Consider the following 18,967-nt stretch of genomic DNA (forward strand, 5'->3'; position numbering starts at 1 on the left):
TTCATGCCACCTGGGTGAAACAAATAGGTCACGATAGACCTGTGATCGCTTGCAATTTGACATGCGGCGACAAAATTATTTCAATCAGAGGCATGCTGGATACAGGTGCGGATGTCACAGTCATCTCATACCTCTTTTGTCCAAGAGAATGGACCTTGAGAACACCTTTGGGCGCCCTCTCAGACATCGGAGGAAACACACTGTGCCTGCAAAGTGAAAACCCCATCGTTGTTTCAGGGCCAGGAGGGAAGACAGCCATCATTCGTCCCTTCGTTGTGCAGAAGTCCATCACAGTGTCGGGAAGAGACATTTTATCACAATGGGGAATGAAAATAGAAATGGATTTTTAGTGGGGGTCACTGTGGCACTTACCACCTTGAAGTTGACCTGGAAGACGGATGATCCCATTTGGGTGGCTCAGTGGCCCCTTGAACAAAAGAAACTGAGTGCCCTCAAGAGACTGGTTGAAGAGCAATTGCAGAAAGGTCACATCAAACCGAGAACTAGTCCCTGGAACTCTCCAGTGTTTGTGATCCACAAGAAATCTTCTGACTCATGGAGATTGCTCCATGACCTCAGGAAAATCAATGAGGTCATTGAAGAAATGGGACCACTTCAACTTGGACTTCCATCTCTCTCAATGATTCTGAGAGATTGGCCACTTGTGATCATCGATCTCAACGATTGCTTCTTCAACATCCCACTTCATCCAGAAGATGCGCCTTGATTTGCATTTTCTGTCCCAAGCTCCAACAGACAAGAACCCTTGCAGAGATATCATTGGATTGTTCTTACACAAGGCCTCAAGAATTCGCCAACGATTTGCCAATGGTTTGTGGTATGAGCCTTGTCTCCTGTGCAGAAGAAACATCCACAGGCAATGATCATTCACTATATGGATGATCTGCTCATTGCAGCGCCAATGCCTCAAGAGCTGCAGGAGACTCGTGGCAGCGTGATTGTGGAAGTTCAGAATGCAGGGTTGGAAGTTTCCACCTCAAAAATCCAGGAAGTCTCACCATGGAACTACTTGGGATGGAAAATCACAGAACAGACGGTAAGACCACAGAAGATACAAATTAGGACTCAAGTCAATAATCTACAGGACCTACAGCAACTTTTAGGAGAGATCAATTGCATCAGGCCAATTTTGGGGATCACGAATGATGAACTTTCATCGCTTTTCAATCTGTTGAAAGGAGACTCTGATATCAAATCCCCCAGAACTCTTATGCCTGACGCTCAAGATGCCCTTGAGAAGATTGCCGAAGCTCTTCAACAGAGACAAGTGCATTGTTTTGCAATGTTGCAACTGTTTTTCCTTGCAATCTTGCGAGAAAAAAAACAACTCTGTGGTCTCATATTCCAGTGGGGCTCATCAGAAAAAGACCCTTTGTTGATAATGGATTTTCTTACCCTACAGAACTCCCCAAACAATTTTCACCACATTAGAAATGACAGCCCAGATTATAATCAGAGCCAGAGCCAGATTGTTAGCAATGGCAGGCAAAGATTTGACAACAATTTACCTGCCTTTGAAAAAAGATTATTTTGATTGGGCATTGCAAAGATCAGAGGATTTGCAAATTACATTCTTAAATTATTCAGGTGCTTGTTCAAGTAATTTCCCAGGTCACAAGCTGCTGCAAACAAAATTAAATTTCAGAGAAAAACCCATGATAAGTGAAGTACCATTGAATGCGATAACATTATTCACCGATGGTTCAGTCAAAGCACATAAATCAGTCATAACTTTGGCAGAATGCAACCACAAAAAAGTGGGAATCAGACATCCAAACAATACAGGGCTCGCCTCAAATTGTAGAATTAGCGGCAGTGGTCAGAGCATTTCAAATGTTTCAAGAACTTCTCAATCTAATTACAGATTCAGCCTATGTAGCGAACATAGTCAAAAGGGTCACTTCTGAAAGAAGTCGATGAGGATTTGTACTGTTATCTTGTGAGCATGCAGAGTGCTACAGCAGAGAAAACATAAATATTTTTTCTCTCACAGGAGATCACACTCTTCCCTTCCAGGATTCCTAGCAGAAGGAAACGCACGAGCAGACGAACTGACCATGATAGTTTCAAATACCTTGCTGAACATTTTTGAACAGGCAAAACTGAGTCATGCGTTCTTTCATCAGAATGCACAAACACTCATGCGCACATTTCGCATTTCCAAAGATCAAGCGAGGGCCATCATAAGTGCTTGCCCTGATTGTCAGCTCGTGCAGCCTCCTGTTTCCACAGGAGTGGTCAATCCAAGAGGATTGCAGAGTCTGCAGTTGTGGCAGACAGATGTCACAAAATACCCATCCTTCGGGAGACTCAAAAATATTCATGTGTCAGTGGACACTTTCTTGGAAGCAGTCTTTGCCTCCCTGCACACAGGTTAAACAACAAAACATGCACGTCAGCATTTTTTGCAAGCATTTGCATCATTAGGTGTTCCTCAAGAAGTCAAAACAGACAATGGCCCAACTTACAGAGGACAAACCCTTGATACATTCTTAAAATATTGGGGTGTTCATCGCAGTTTTGACATCCCTTATTCCCCTACGGGCCAGGCCATCATTGAGAGGACACACCACACTTTAAAATCTCTTTTAGATAAACAGAAAGGGGAGAGGCAGAGGCTACGCCTCAGATACGGTTGAACAAAGCATTGCATGTTTTAAACTTCCTGAACAGCTCCTTCGCAGAACCCGCTCCACCAATTGTCAGGCATTTTTTGAATAGTACCCAGGTGAAACTAAGGGAGAATCCTTTAGTTTTGATCAGAAACCTAGAGACAGGGCAGGTTGAAGGCCCATTCCAACTAATAACCTGGGACAAAGGGTATGCTTGTGTCTCCACAGGTGCAGGACCGAAGTGGATTCTGGCAAAACACATGAAACCATATTGAGTCCAGAAACAAGCAAGTGGTGAACCTGGGAGCACAGAAGCAAGCACGCAGACGTGAACCAGTGTCAAGATTGCGATTGATGTCACAGACATCAGTCATCTTTTCATCTCGCGTGCAGATTTTGTGGACTGGGGTTTTGTGAGGAAGGGTTGTGTTGATGTTTGCAGATTTTTTTGGAAGATAAGCATGAAGCTCGAGCAGGTATCGTGCTTCTGCCTTATCTCTTAGCTGGTTGCTTTAATGGACTGTAGAATTCATATCTAATGAAACGGCCAAGGCCATGGAATTAACATTCAAACAGCAAACCAGAACTGCCATGTATCAAAATTGGTTAGCATTAGACTATTTGTTAGCAGAAGAAGGAGGGGTTTGCGGAAAGTTTAACACATCTGATTGCTATCTACAAATTGATGATAATGGGGATGCAGTTTTGGATATAGCCAGAAACACCCAGAAAATAGCCCATGTGCCAGTCCAGAAATAGGAATCTGTAATGAATAAAGGGTGATTAGAAGATTTTTTTAAAAATATCCTGGTGGAAGAGGGCAGGATTTGTAGTGCTATGTAGAATAACGGGTCTAATTTTTCTTCCATGTTTGATCCCTTGCTTTATTCAATTAATTACTTATGTAGTCCAAAATATGCAAATAATGGCAGTACCCACCAATCCAAAGTTGAGAACCATAGGACAAAGGCAGAAAATTATGGTATTGAGAAAAGTAAAAGATTATAAAAGCGAGGCATTTAAGATCTATGAAAGGTATCAGTATACCAAGAGTACAGAAGTTCAAAAGTTGTAGCTCAAGCCAAATACAGTAAGAAAAGCAAAGAGAAGGGATTGTTAAAAATTACCAGATAATATTGGCTTTCGCATTTATATAATAGCTTTTGCATATTGTTATTGATCATAAGTATCTAGATATGGTACAAATTATAACTTTTTAGCTGCTTGTTAATATAATATAATATAATATAATATAATATAATGTAATGTAATGTAATGTAATGTAATGTAATGTAATGTAATGTAATATAATATAATATAATATAATATAATATAATATAACATAATATAATCCATCAGCTTAAGTATGTACTGTATTGCTCATAGAAATAGTAGTGTAATGAATATATCTATGTATTGCTTATAGAAATAGTAGTGCGATTAACGTATTGTACTATAGACCTTAGCAAAACATAAGATGTGAAAAGGCTTTTGTGTAACTAAGAAAAACAGTGCAAGGCCATCCACTGACTGACCTGTCCAAGTGATAACAGTGACGCAAGACAGAGTACCAGAGGAGACTGGGGAAGAGATCATTAACTCCTCTTATCAGAAAAGTGTGAAACAACAGGGTTGAAATCACAGGAAGGAATAAAATTTATTGACTTGATCTCAGGATGTCATACAAATAAGTCAGGATAGGAAACCTAAACACAAAGAGCCCCTGCAACATCAAAAGCTCTCGGGAAAGTTTAAATAATGTATAAGCTAATGAATATGCATGTAACCCCAGCAATGTAACCCATGTAACTGTATATAGAGAATATGATTTAAAGATTTTTAGTGTGGTCTTTGGCCGTTCATCAAAAGTACCCCAGCGCTGGAAATATTGTCCCTCTTTTATCCTCTTATCATTAAACTTTTAAAAATTCTAAGGAGTGAACTCTGTTTTTCATAAACTGTTTATTTAATAAGTAAAGCATTTACTAGCATTTAAAAAATGAATAATATTAAACAATAAAACTTTCTGCTCGAAAAGAGATGACAAACGTAGAAAGTCTCTTTTGTAGGTTGTAGCTCAGCTTACTTAGTCGTTTATTAGTCTTTTTGGCATTAGAAATGCTGTGGTCCAGGCCCAGCCCGGTGGGCTACAAGTGTGAGCGGTTGGTGTTCTTTTGGGTGTTTAGTTTAGAGTAGGTTTAAACAGGTCTAAAGAAAAAGAAAAACTGCAGTCTAGGGAACTTCTTTGCTTCAGTTAGCTAAAAACCAACTAAAAACAAAGGAGAGCTTTGTCTCACCGTCTGTCCATCTGCAGACAACACAGTCTAGGAGTAGGAATGTGGAGGAGTGAGTGTACTTTCTGAAAACAAATTGTATGGCTTTATTTTCCTCCCTTTGCTTTTAGAACTAGTCTTAAAGATGCAAAACTTATTTTTGGGCTAAACAGACGAATGGGGATACGAGCATCATAAAGTCACCCTAGGACACCTACTCACCTTTTTTTTTTTTCCTGTTATCACTTGCAACCTGCCCCAAGCCAGGGCCATTTCAATGGAATGTTGTGACACCCAGCTACATCTTTTCTTTTCTTAAGCATTGTAGTTATTTTTTCCTAGCAACACATGGGACGAAATTCCATGAGGGAAAGAAAAAGAAAAATCCTAACATCCAACACCAGCTGAAATTTCTACCCTCCTTATATACAGCCCAATATTCTCCTTATGTATAGCATGATCTAAGCGGAGAGCTGAGTGATATATCATATATGTGGTAGCATGTACTTCAGTAAGCTTATTAGCATATGCATGAGTGTACATTTTAATACTTAAATGACCCTTAATCAGGCAAAGGTTACATTTTTGGCCTCGGTGTCCTTCAAAGTTCCGCTCTTAAGATTCTTTCCATTTCATGCCGTTCATCAGAGACAAAAGAGGGCTATCCTAGCTGCCCATGAACTCCTCCTTCGGCCATATTATCCTTTCTTGATGTCAGCTATGTGGATCTCCATCAGTAAAGATAACATGGAGGGTACACGGTTTAGGCCTTAACCCTTTCCTGGCTCCATGGTCATAATCCCACACAAGCCAACAAAGGAAACCTTGTGGTCAGTATTTACAATAGGCCACCTGATTAAGAGGATGAGGTTGACGTAAGAAATCAGGCAAGTTAGGCAGGAGATGAGCATGTCTGAGTAATGGCCTTCGCTTCTGGCCGAGCTGAAGCACAAAGTGGAAATGCATACGTAGTGGAAGCAGGGACATGCATTCTAGGAAGAATCTAAAGATGCCGCCCCAGTCTGTAGGGATGGGATCAGAAAAGCTAAGGCAAAGCTGCAGCTGAATTTGGCAGGGGATGTAAAGAATCGGACAATGGGCTTCCACAGGTGCGTTGGTCAGAAAATAAGACTAAAGAAAGCATATGCAACCCACCCCCCCCCCTTCCCCCGCTGCTGTTAAATAAGCCAGGCGGTCTAGTGGCCAGCAACATGGAGAAGGCTGTGGTACTCGGTGATTCATTTCCCTGTGTTTTCACTGGCACGGTTAGCAAGCCTCTTGAGACCCTGAACCTCAAGGCAGGGACTTGGGGAACAAAGTCCCTTCCATCATAGGAAACGATCTCTTTTGAGACCACCCGAGGAACCTGTGGATACACAAGTCCTGCACCTCTGGGGAGACACAACCCCATGCACCAGTACATGCTGGAGGCCGATCGGCTGGAAAGCAGCTTTGCAAAATAGGACAATGTGCCCTTGCCTCAAAGGCGGCCAAGGATATCCTTAGCCCGATATAGAGGAAAGCAGGGTTCATATATGTTACAAGACAGTTGTGTGGACCATTCAAGGTGCTCATTGTCCCCGGGGGTGCAGGGCACCACAGACCACCGTTGGGCAGCTTTGAGGGCACTGCCTATTTTTCTAGAAGCCTCCTATCCAGCTTAATGCAAATCCTACTCTCCTGAGCCCTCAAGCCAGCAGTGCCGAACGCACGCTTTGCATTTTATTTGCTTCCAGGAGACGTGCAGCTTAGAAATGTCTGCAATGGAAGTGGGGCTTTCAGCAAACAATGTAGAGCAACTTGTGTTGTTTTTTCAAAATGTCCTGAGAAGTTGAAGCCAGGCCTGCCCTGGCCAAAGCAGTCATTTGACTGGAGGGAGCAGCACCAAAAAGGCACAGGCACCTTTGGGGTGGAGTCTGTGAAATATGCCATTCACTTGTTTTAAAATTTTAAACGTTTAATAGTAATGAAATTGTTATAAAAACAGTAATAAAAAATAGAGCAATAAGAATTTGGATAATCAGATTTAGGACAATAAAGGACAATAAAAGCAAAGAATTACGGACATCCGGATGCTCCCGGGCACTAAGCCACGAAAAGCATGCCTTGTGAACAAAGGATTAGCCCTTAAAAGCAGTAGCCTGTTGCATATTCATATATCGCATACATGATGCATAAATTCCTTGCAAACTAGGGATTTTTCTGGTTTTTGTCGACTTTTTCCCCTTAATACTGGTGGCTCCTTAAAGACGGAGAGGAGGTGGAAGGATGTTTGTCTTTTCTGCTAAGGAGGCAGTAACTCTTGCTGTTAACTCTGTGCGAAGAATTTCTCGATTATCTCATCCGTTCCTTGTGCTGGCCACAAAAAGTTATCTTACATCACATAGCTTCTATTTTAATATTATGCTATAGCCTAAAACTATATTTAACACACTACTTTAAATGATTAATACAATACTACTAAAAAAGGATTAATACAACACTACTTTCCAACCTAACACATATAGTATTCATTTTAATATTTGCGAAGAGCCAATCATATAACATGCATTTTTCACAACTCGACGTGGTAACAAAGAACAAGAAACAGTACTTGTAGCTACTACAGCGTCTTCTGCGACCTCGTAGCCCGCCCTCAGGGTCGCAGCACTACACGGGGCAGATCCCTCCGCGCCCCGCGGGCACCAGGTCGAAGAGGGCGGACTCGCCAAGGGGGCGGGGAAAAGCGAAAATGACAGGCGAGACAGCAAATCGAGACGCGGGCCACAATCCGTCAGCCCAATGGGCGCCGCGTAGGGCCCGGCTTAGTGGAGGAAGTGTCGGGGTGGACACGGGCGTTGTCCTTGGCTGGCGAGAGTGTCGGGGTGCTGGCCTCTGGCCCTGGTGGCGCCACTACTGTCTTCGGAAAGATTCCCGGCAAGGCGTTTCTCTGGTATCGTCAGCGACGAGGACGAGGAGGTAGCCGCACCCTTGCTCTGTGCGCGGTTCCTCTTCCCTTCCCCCCCATCCCCCTCCTCCCGCGCTTGCGGGCATCTGAGGCGAGGAGCCGGTGCGCGGTGCCCGGGCGCGCGGCAGGGTGCTCCTGCTGCGGCTAGGTGCAGGGACGGGGGACGGACGGGGCCTCTCTGGATTGTGGCGCTCTCTACTGCACCATCCCCTAAGCTTGTTCTGAGCCGCACCCCCACCCCTCCGGCTGCCGCGGCCGTACTGGGTTGCCGGTGTTGTCCGGACTCGCCTCGCATTCCACCCCCACCGTGTCGTGTGCGCGCGTAGAGAAGGACCTCTGACGGTAACTCGGCCTCAATGTGTCTCCTAACAGTATCGAAGAGGTTTCGCAGCTTCGCTGTGCTAGGCTTTGGTTCTGAACCCGCAAACTGGATTATTAGGGCAAGGAATTACTGTTTTCTCTAGTTAAAAAAAAAAAATAAAAAATTATAAAGTGATCATCCTGCAGGCTGCAAGGGCTTTCCAGAACTTGTTTCTGTGGTGAAGTAAGACCGTGATAACAGCATGCTTGCAAGGGTCACGAATGTTGGTACTGGAAACTAGAGTGAGCTGCTTAGCCCGGGGGGAAACCAATACAGCCGTTGCCTATGCGATGTTAACTTTAAGGTAATATCCCATATGACTTAGTTGTTAAAATGCTGAAAGTTAACAGTTAGGGATGCCTTCTGCTTTTAAAGGCAGAGCTTGCATGCAGTATAGAAGACAGACTCATCCTATGCACTTGGGAGCTCCCTGTCCTGTGGGAAACGAATGGCCACTGCTCTTCCACTTCACTAAACTCTTTGATGATTCAGTTAAGCCATTTGTCTCCAGTCTCTGCATGGCCCACATCCAATAGAAAAACTGCTTAGGAAACAATCAGCCCAAACTAAAACATACTGGAGGTTGTTAATTGCAAGCAGTGGCCTGTCTCCTTCCCCCATTGTCTTGCATGACAAATCCCACTTCTGGAGGGGGCTCTGTAAAGATGTGGTGTTTTGGGTATAGAAAGCATTATGATCATGCAAGAAAAATCCATGTTCTGGCTTGTGTTTGGGGTATCTGGTAATCTGCTTCTGTAGGAGTTCAGCGGGGCAGATGGGTTTGCATAAGCTCTTACCTTTCTCTAAAGCCGGTTATGTTTTAACTGTTTCATCTTCCTCCAGTGCCGTACGTTCCATGATCTTTTGCCCCTAGACGGGACGCTTTTCCTAGTCATGCCTAAAGAGCCAATTATCGAGTTGTCTGAAGCAGGAGGTTCTGGTGAATCTGTAAGTACTGTGTGAGCTTTCTGTATGCTAAACTGTACCTGTAGCTAGTTCCTCATTTACTAGACTCTTTCCCATTCCCCCGTTCCCCCTTGATAGGGCACAGTAGGCTCCTTTGGGTTTTCTGGCGCTGTCATCTTTTTGCTTCTAGCTTGTAATGGAGTTGAGCTTTTTGACTAAAAGCAGTGTTGTCAAGCAGTGCTGGTCCCTGGGTATGTACTTCTGGTGCAAAATGCAGTGTTGTTTTGGAGCGCAGTCTGGTGCCTATTGTCGTGGTTTAGAGTAAGTGAAGTAGAACTTGTAACCTGCAGAAGAGTGCTTGGGGTTTTTGGCAGGTCAGGGGCAAGGAAGGACAAAGCTGGTTGAGAGGTGCTGGATGTTTTGCTTTTAGCTATGAAAGCCATGTTCAAAGACGTTGTAAACCCACGCAAAAGGCAGCCTAAAGTTTCTTTTCCACCAGGATTGGTTATGTTGCCTGAAGGCACAATGGGGGCTTTAACCCGGAGACAAAGTCAGCTTGTGTGGCTGTTTTGTAGTCCTTTGCTGTTTAGCTTAAGAAAAATTGCCTAGCTCTCTTTTGCCCCTATGGCGTGCGTAATCGGTAACTTTGCTTGGAACGCTTCCGTTGCCGGCGGTCGGACGGCCATTAATTTGACATGCAATGGTTGAATTGCTAGGAATTGGCTAGCTGCTTTCTCTGGGTGGTTCTCTGCTCTCGTTCCTTCCCTTCCTGCCCTCTGCCCTCTTTATGTGTTCCTTTTTCTTTTAATTTTACTTATTTATGGGTTTGTACTTCCTTCTCCAGCTTCTTGGGCATGTAATGATTGTTGGCAAGATGTGTGTTGCTCACCTGGGCCTGACCAATGGATTCCGGATGGTTGTGGATGAAGGGCCCGAGGGTGGGCAGTCTGTCTATCGCATACATCTACCCGTTCTGGGTGGCCGTCAGTTGGGCTGGCCGCCGGGCTAAGATTTTGGCACCGCAAGAGTTGCTGCAAGCGTACAAATCGCCACTGAATGGATTTCATCTGTTGCCCATCAATGTAGCGGCTTTTGACGTGTAATATTTTTTTTGCCGTGTGTCTGTGGAAGGTAATAAAAGCTTTGAGCAGCAGTTGCACAATAAAGATTTGTCATGGGGATATCACCTCCGTCTCGCGTGTCTTACTGAGGGGAAGTAGTTCTGCAAGCTCAAACGGTGTCTCCCTGGAATGCGAGTATGTGGAATGTTTCAGCCAGATAACAGCATTTCAGAGACGGATAGTGATTGGCCTGTTTGTGTGAAGCTGGAAGCGCTTAGCAGTCTCTGCTGCGTCTTGTAGGAAGCAAAGTCTTAGCTCTTTGGCAGTGGTACGCCAACGTACAGAAAGGCCGTGTAGGCTGCTGCTAAAACTGTAGAAGATACTGTGTGTGAGGCTACATGCATGCTTTCCAAGGGTGGTTTCACCGTGGTGCCCTGTGTTGGAAGCATCCACCTCCTGTTGGACCTGGGTGTCCTGGTAACAGGAGTAGGGTGCCAGTTTAGCACTATGTGCATGTAAGCAAACTGTATTGTACCACCCTCTATGTCATTCTTGATGAACTGCTAATGATGGATCACTTGCAGTAGCTGCCTCCTGTACACCCAACACCTCAGGCTACAAGATGGGTGTTAAATGAGATAAGGGAGAAGAGGCAAACCTTCAAAGGCAGGGTAGTGTTTCTTTTGTTCACACAAATGACTCAGCCCTGATAACTCCCCTCTGGGGAAGCACCAGCACATTCCCACCCAGCCTGTGGGGTCATCTCTGCTAATGGGCCATAATGGACTCACTGGCACTAGGATAATAGGCAGCTGCAAGGACTTAGACCATGAAAGGCTCCCAGAATATCCCATGACTCACAGTATTACATTCCTCCACTGTGAACCTCCCTGTCCTGGGGGAGGTACTGAGCATTCTCACCTGAACCTGAGCATATATAACCTGAGCTTTGGGTTTGGGGCCTTGGGGCACCACCATTTGATGGATCCGAGGGAAGACCAGAATTTCAACAGTACTGTGACCCTCACCTTGCGAACAGTGTGCCAATTTGTGCTCCGACTTTGTGGGTTAAAACCAGTTTTCTCTGTATGACTGTGTTTTTTGTAATCTCGAGTAAATCGTTACTCCGACCTGTAATCTCTCTTTGTAAGGAGGACCTCCATGTGCCGCAAGGACAGTAGAACATGATGGAGCAAGGTGTCCGATGCTTGAGGGAATTAGCTGTGCTGGAGATCCTTTTTTTCAGAGGACAAGGGATTCCCTAAAAGTCTAGACGGTGTCCAGTACGCATCACAAATGTGGCTGAAATTCGCTCAGCTCGGGTCAGAAATATATTCCTGTTACTTAGCGACGCTGCAATGGAGGGAGGGAGAAGATAAGGTGGGTGCACTGGTTAGTAAACTCAGCATTTATGAAGACACTGTCACCGCCCTGTTACGGGCCCACGTCTCGCCTGTGGAAATGAAACTGTCTGAGCATGTCTGGAGCCTGGAAGAGAATATTGAAGAGGGCTACCAGAAACTAAGAGAGGAGCTTAAGGAGGGAATCTTCATTATCTCGCCAGGACAGACGAGAGTCTCTGCTCTTAGGAGCAGGCGTCCCCCAGCTAAGGAGAGAGTGTACACTCCACGAGAGTATACTCCCGGCAGCATAGGAGTGATGATGTTACGTCCAATCCTCTTGAAGGGACCTCCAGGTCATATTTACAGGAAGGGAACAATAAGTACCATGACCAGAACTAGAGGGGCCCTGTCTCTGGCCAGGTAGAGGAGAGGCTCTATTGGACTGTGTTGATCCGATGGCCTGGCACATCAGACCCAAAAAAGTATAAGGCTTTAGTTGACACTGGCACACGATGTACTTTAATGCCATTGAGAAATGTGGGGGCAGAATCCATCTCTATTTCTGGGGTGACAAGGGGATCCCAACAGCTGACTGGACCGGAAGCTGAAGTGAGCTTGACCAAGAAGGAATGGCGCAAACACCCCATCGTGACTGGTCCGGAGGCCCTGTGTATCCTCGGCATAGATTACCTCAGGAGTGGGTATTTCAAAGACCCAAAAGGACGCCGCAAGGAGAGGCAAGGCAAAAGCTGCTGATTTGCAGCTGGCAGAGGCCGCTCCGATGCGAGCGTGGAACCTCCCCAGGTGGCCTGGACTGGCACCGAGATGAGAGAGGAAGAGGCGGTGCTTCCCCTTTCCAAAAGTTCCTGCAAAGTCACGGGGGTGGCAGCTGGTCTCAGTGCTAGTAGTGGTCGAGGTGCAGGCGGCGGACAGCCGGCGGCTGGAATCTTCTCATCAGCAGCGGGCACAGGTGAGGAAGGTAGGCAGAACTCAATCGTAGTGCTGAGTTGCAGCGCGGCAAAGTCCCGGGTCAGAGCGCACAACCTCCCACGGTACCATGCCGCAGACAGTTTGCAGATCCCCTGAGTGGAAGAGCCCGCTCCCCCAGCTAAAACTCCCCAACCCCCACTGGAGAATTGTAGTATCCTAGACCAGCCCAGGTGTGAAGGGACCTTGAAAGATCATCTGGTGCAGCCTCTTGTGGGAAAGGGAGACTAGATGAGATTATTTAGCACCCTGTCCTGCCGCATCTGGAAAAACCTCCAGCAATGGGGACTGTTGCAGCTTGTGCCCGTTGTCCCTTGTCTTCTCCATGTGGCTCCCTTGAACTACTGGAATACTGTGTGGAGGTTCCCCCTGAGCCTAGGCAGGTGCCTTAACATTTTGCAACTAATTCCTTTGTCATTGCTAGCCTTCATGCAGATGCTAGCTGCTTTTAGATGTTCCTCCACAGCTTGTGGACCATGCTGAGCCCATTTGTCCGAGTATTTAGGACTTAGGCTTATTCCCTGCTTCTGTAAGTATTCAGTGATATCTCTTGCCATCCCTCCGACTATGCCAATTGGTGCGAATGGGTGTTTTAGGTTGCTTAAAGAATCGCCAGAAAAGGTATCAGCAAAAGCAGGTTCTCCAGCCCTTTGAGCATCTTCATGGCCCTCCTTGGGATGCTCTCCAGTCTGTCCGCCTCTTTTTATTGAATTCTGGGGATCAGAACTGGACACAGAGTGTGGCCTGCAGGCATGGCCTCTGTGAGAAGAGGCCAGGGTCTGCTCTGTGCTGGACACAGCTAGTTTTCACCAGCTAGGCACCAGACTTCCCTGAGAGCCAAAGCTGAGCAACTCAGCAAAGCTGGTGGCACCCCTGTGTAAGCATATTTAAGAAAGGGTAAAGTGCTGTCTGGGGTGGGTATTTCCCTGCTGCCCTTAGATCTGGCAGGTGGCTATGTCCTGAAGGAACTTTTTCATCTTATTGTCTCCTCCTGTCCTACTGAGGAGGGGTGGTGAGAGAACAGCTGGTTGAGCCCCTGGCAGCCTGCCAATGTCTGACCCCACAAAGCCTAAAAGGCTTATTCTTCCTTGTAGAAGGGGGTTGGTGGCTTAGAGATTTTAGGAGCAGGAAAATTAATTAGGGACTGAATGTTGATTTGAGTGAAGGGCAGGTACCAATCCGTCTTCTATAACTGCAATTTCAGCAGCAAAGGACAGCCGAGAATCAGGCCCCAGTGATGCTGGTTTGGGTGTTGCTAAGATGGAGTTCATTTCCCCATAGCAGCTCTCACAGTGCCGTGTGTCACATGAAAAAGAGAGGAGGCGTCCTTGACCATTGGTGTGGGGGGGATTTACTCAGTCTTTAGCGTTTAATTTGTCTGTGCTTCAAGAAGGTTGAGACTGTTGTGCCCGACCAGTCTGTCAGCATCCCGTTGGGGGGATCCTTCACTGAGCGGTCCTATTGGATCAGAGGCTGGTCCGACTGACTTAGGGAAACACACCAACAGTGTAAGGGAGACCCCTCAGCATGTCTTCCCCTTTACCCACTGTGTTACCTGCTGCTGCCGCCGACTGGTAGCGTCCGCCAAGGATTCACACTAACAGTTTATGGAATAACACTCTTTATTAATATAAATTGTGACAGGTTAAGGTTCGAAGATTGTCGGTGATAGTGTCTGACTGCAAAAATATATCTGAAGGAATATACAGAGAAGCTCTAATCCCCAATAAAATGTTCAGCATGCATAGAGTATGATTCTTAGCCAATAGGCATCTCTATGGGGGAGAAGACAGGTTGAGCCCATCAACTGATCCCAGCAGCTACGATGGAGTCTTCCCTAATTTTTCCCCATTCTCAACTTATTTTTATACTATTTCTGTGTGTTTAGGTGGAGCTTGAGTGACTCTAGTCATACATACCTTTGTTACTGATTGGTGTAAAATTCTCTTGCTTTGCTTTTAAAGATACAGTCAAAAAGAATATAGACCACATGCCCAGTGAGGGGTGGTCGCACTTTGGAGGTGGGTAACTTTGGGATGGAGGTGTGCGTTAATATTATTATTAGGCTTTAATGAAGCAAGTTCATCTAAGGAGTGTGGCAAGCACATTTCTCTCTCTCTCAGGATTTTTTATTGAGGTGCAGAGAGAGAAATGAAAGAGAAAACAATTTCTATTTCTGCTCCTTGTTTTTCTCTTGTGGAATGTGTTTGGAGAATTGTTTACCCAGAGTGAGCGCTTGGTTGGATCATGGTGGATTGTTTGGGCCTGATGGCCAATCGGATCCACCTGTGTCTGGACTCTGGCGAACAGGGTCACGAGTTGTGAATTAGTTAGATATGAGAGTTAGAGAAAGTAGCATGTAGTATTTAGTATCCTCTTTTATATAGCATATTAATGTATTATAGCATAATTATAATAAAGAAATCATTCAGCCTTCTAAAATGGAGTTAGACATCATCATTCTTCCCATTGGGTTCGCCGACATCTACAACAAAGGAGAGTTGATTTCACCACAGTTGCTGGCTCAGCAGTAAGACATCTTCCCCTGTCTCCCTTGGTTGACGGGTGGTATGCTGTTTATCAGCTGCAAAGTACCATTGAGTTCCCTTCCCTGCAAGGATTTCTGCAGAGCCTGGCTTTCGCTCCGCTCCACCCTCCGTTCCATCCCCCTTAGCAGGTGTGTGTGTGTATGGGGAATCATCACGTTTCAAGTCATGCCAACTGCATTCCACCCAGGGAGCAGCAACTGTGATTTACCCGATAATTCCCGTACTGTTATAGCTCCTGTGAGGATGCTAATGTAACTCCTAAGTTTGCTCTAATTGAATCCCCAGTTACCGGTCCACAGGGTCCCCGGTCATATTCCCACACCGTGCTTTGCACTGGTAGCTAGAAAGGTGTTGATCAGACCCCAGTGTTTTGGCTACTGCTGAGCAGTGTTGGCACAGCGTCAGTGCTGTCTCTCCAACATTCTGCCCCAGCATCAGTAGGCTGGGGGTGGGCAAAATCCTGGGAGGAGACACAACCAGGACAGCTGACCCAAACTGGCCATAGGGATATTCCATACCATATGACATCAGCCCAGAAATAAAAGCGGAGTAAAAGAGGAGGAAAGGGGGGCATTTCTCATTTACAGTGTTTACCTTCCAGAGAAACTGCTACGTGTGCGGAAGCCCTGCTTCCTGGGAAGTGGCTAGGCAGTGCTTGCTGATCGAAACTAGGCAATAATGGTTTTTTTCCCCTCTCCTTGTTCATGCACAAACTTTCACTTTTGCTTTAGTAAACTGCCTTATCTCAATCTGCAAGTTGTTTTTCATCTCTCCTGTCCAGCTGGGAAGGGGGAGTGATAGAGTTGTTTGCTGAACACCTGGCGTCTAGCCAAGATAAACCCACAGCAGTCTTTTTCGGTTCCTAACGTGAGCTGAGACAATGGCAGTTATATATCTTGCATGGTATAGCGATAGCCATTATTGAGTAGCAAGCTCTTGTGCGGGAGATGGAGTTTGTCAGGTACGCTGCTTATCTCTCTGTTTTGTTCAGTTTGGGAACATGTTAATACAAACAGGGTCTCTGTGCTTTGCTGTGACATTGATGGCTTTGTTGTGCTGGAGGAGCTATTTTCTGGGGACAATGAGGGATTCCCTCTCCCTATCTGGGATTGATGTGTATTGTTTTAGAATGCAGGCTCCCGTGTTCCTTGTTCTTCCTCATGTAAGCTGTTGAATACTATTAATACTATTAACTAATACTGTTGGCATACTATGGGGTTTGTGGAATCTGGTGTCATCCTGCTGTAAGACAAAGCAAACTGTAGGTGAGGAGATCTTGAAATGTGCCCTGAAGCGGCTGGTGCCTGGATGGCAGTGTGTGTGGAAGGATTTGGGCAGGTTCCTAGAGTGGTTATCACCTCCCCATGCCCGGGACTTTGCACCTAAACAGGCAATGAGCCCTGGCAAACGGACGCGTCACCTGATAGAAGGGTGCCTTAGCTACCCCAATGAAACCCAGCAGCTTCTCGCCCTGTACAGGGGCCTGGCCTATGCCTGCTGAGCCACAGCTCAGTACTGTCAGAGGAGTGTGGCTGAGGCAGGGACCCAAAGTGCATTTGAGGACACTATGGCTGAGATAGGGACCCAAACAACAACAACTACAGTAATTGCCCCCAGAAGTGTCAAAGGAAAGGTGAATAAGGAGAGCCAAGGAGCAATCAGCAAGACTCACTCAGCTTTTAGTAGTCCCATGTGGCCAGTGCAAAAGTCTGATGGAGGATGGAGGTTAACAGTAGACCGTCGTGGCCTGAATGAAGTAACGCCCCCACTGCGTGCTCCTGGTACCGCACATGTTAGAGCTCCAATATGAACTGGAGTCAAAGGCAGCCAGGTGGTATGCTGCACTTGGCATTGTCAATGCATTTTTCTCAATTCCTTTGGCAGCAGAGAGCAGACCACAGTTTGCTTTCATGTGGCGAGGTGTCCAGTACACCAGGAATCGACTGCCCCGGGGGTGGAAACACAGCCCTACCATCTCTCATGGACTGATCCAAAGTGTACTGGAAATGGGTGATGCTCCTGAACATCTACAATACGTTCACGACATCATTGTGTGGGGCAGTGAGGCAGAAGTGTTTGAGAAGGGAAAAAGAATAGTTCAGAATGTTCTGAAAGCTGGGTTTGCCATAAAGAAAAGCAAGGTCAAGGGACCTGCACAGGGCATCCAGTTCTTGGGCGTCAAATGGCAGGATGGCCCCCGTCATGTGCCTATGGATGTGGTTAGGAAGATAGCAACTATGTCTTCACCAGCTAAGAAGGTGGAAATACCGGCTTTCGTAGGCCGCCTGGGGTTTTGGAGAATGCATATTCCAGGTTATAGTCAGCTTGTGAGGCCCCTCTATCGAGTGACCTGGAAGAAGAACCATTCTGAATGGGGCCTTGGGCAACAACAGGCCTTTGAACAGATCGAAGAGGAAATAGCTTGCGCAGTAGCTCTTGGGCCTGTTCAGACTGGACTAGCCCTGCAAAATATACTCTACGCCGCAGCTGGGTAGCATGGTCTCACTTGGAGCCTCTGGCAAAGAACATCAAGAGAAACCCGAGGTCGACCATTTGGGTTTTGTAGCCAGGGTTATTGAGGGTCAGAAGGCCCGCTACACTCCAGCTGAAAAAGAAATATTAGCAGCGTATGAGAGGGTTTGAGCATCCTCAAATGTTTTTGGGAAAGAAGCCCGTCTCCTCTTGGCACTGCAATTTCCTCTGCTACACTAGAGGTTCAAAGGAAGCATCCCTTTGACACATCGTGCAAGCGGTGCTACATGGAGTAAGTGGGTGGGTAGCCCTGATCACACAACGAGCTTGACCGGGGAAACCCAATTGCCTGAGAATCCATGAAAAAAGGCAGAGATTTTGGAGAATTTCTTTGAAAGGTCACTCGTGCTCAAGAAGCACCACCATATAATGAGTTATCAGAAGATGAAAGAGGCCATGCTCTCTTTACTGATGGATCCTGCCTTGTGGTAGGAAACCATCAGAGGTGGAAAGCTGCTGTGTGGAGTCCCACACAACGAGTCGTTGAGGCCGCTGAAGGAGAAGAAAAGTGGCCTGTATTGTGTCTCTGTAGTGACTCCTGGATGGTGGCTAATGCCCTATGAAGGCGGCTACAGCAATGGAAGAAGGCCAATTGGCAATGCAAGGGTAAACCCATTTGGGCTGCTGCGTTGTGGCAGGACATCACTGCACGGATAGAAAACATGGCTCTGAAGGAATGTCACGTAGATGTTTACATGCCCAAAAGCCATGCCACTGCGGAACATCACAGCAACGAACAGCTCGATAAGGCTGCCAAAATTGAAATAGCTCAGGTAGACTTAGACTGGGAGCAGAAGTGTGAACTATTTACAGCCCGATGGGCCCATGAAACATCAGGACATCTAGGAAAAGATGCAACCTACAGATGAGCTTGTGATCGAGGGGTGGATCTGATCACAGAGGCTATCACACAGGTCACCCATGAATGTGAAGCATGTGCTGCAATCAGGTGAGCCACACGAGTACAATCTCCTTGGAATAGATGGCCAAACTGGGTTTTAGAGATGGTGAGGCCTGGCAAATTGACTATATTGGACCACTGCCATGAACACACCAAAGCAAGAGCTTACATACTCATCATGGTAGAGGCAACTACTGGCTGGCTGGAAAAATACCCTCTAAGCCATGCTATTGCTCGAAACACCATCTTAGGCCTTGAGAGACACATTTTGTGGTGTCATGGTAGCCCAGAAAGAATGGAATCAATGAGGCTTGTTTTTGAAATAGCCTCCTAAACTCTTGGGCAAAGAAACATGTGGATATATCACATCCCTTATCACCCACAAGCCTCTGGAAAGATTGAGAGGTATGATGGACTGTCAAGAGGGTTAGGCAATTGGGCACGGAAGCATTGGGATGCAAATTTAGCAGAGGC

General features: G+C 46.2%; 1 protein-coding gene across 2 annotated transcripts in view; it reads left to right on the forward strand.

The window, feature by feature from the left end:
- Window positions 1–7,705: 7,705 nt before the first annotated feature.
- Window positions 7,706–18,967, forward strand: part of LOC128782844 (adenosine 5'-monophosphoramidase HINT1-like) — a 66,811-nt gene continuing 55,549 nt past the window's right edge. The window contains exons 1-2 of one of the 2 annotated variants that reach the window (XM_053933339.1): window positions 7,706–7,864; window positions 9,058–9,162. In XM_053933339.1, coding sequence (XP_053789314.1) covers window positions 9,109–9,162 — 54 coding nt within the window. In that variant the 5' untranslated portion in view covers window positions 7,706–7,864; window positions 9,058–9,108. The remainder of the gene's footprint in view (window positions 7,865–9,057; window positions 9,163–18,967) is intronic. The other variant, XM_053933340.1, reaches the window with a different exon arrangement.

Source organism: Vidua chalybeata (assembly GCF_026979565.1).
Source record: "Vidua chalybeata isolate OUT-0048 chromosome W unlocalized genomic scaffold, bVidCha1 merged haplotype SUPER_W_unloc_1, whole genome shotgun sequence".
Lineage (NCBI taxonomy): Eukaryota > Metazoa > Chordata > Aves > Passeriformes > Viduidae > Vidua > Vidua chalybeata.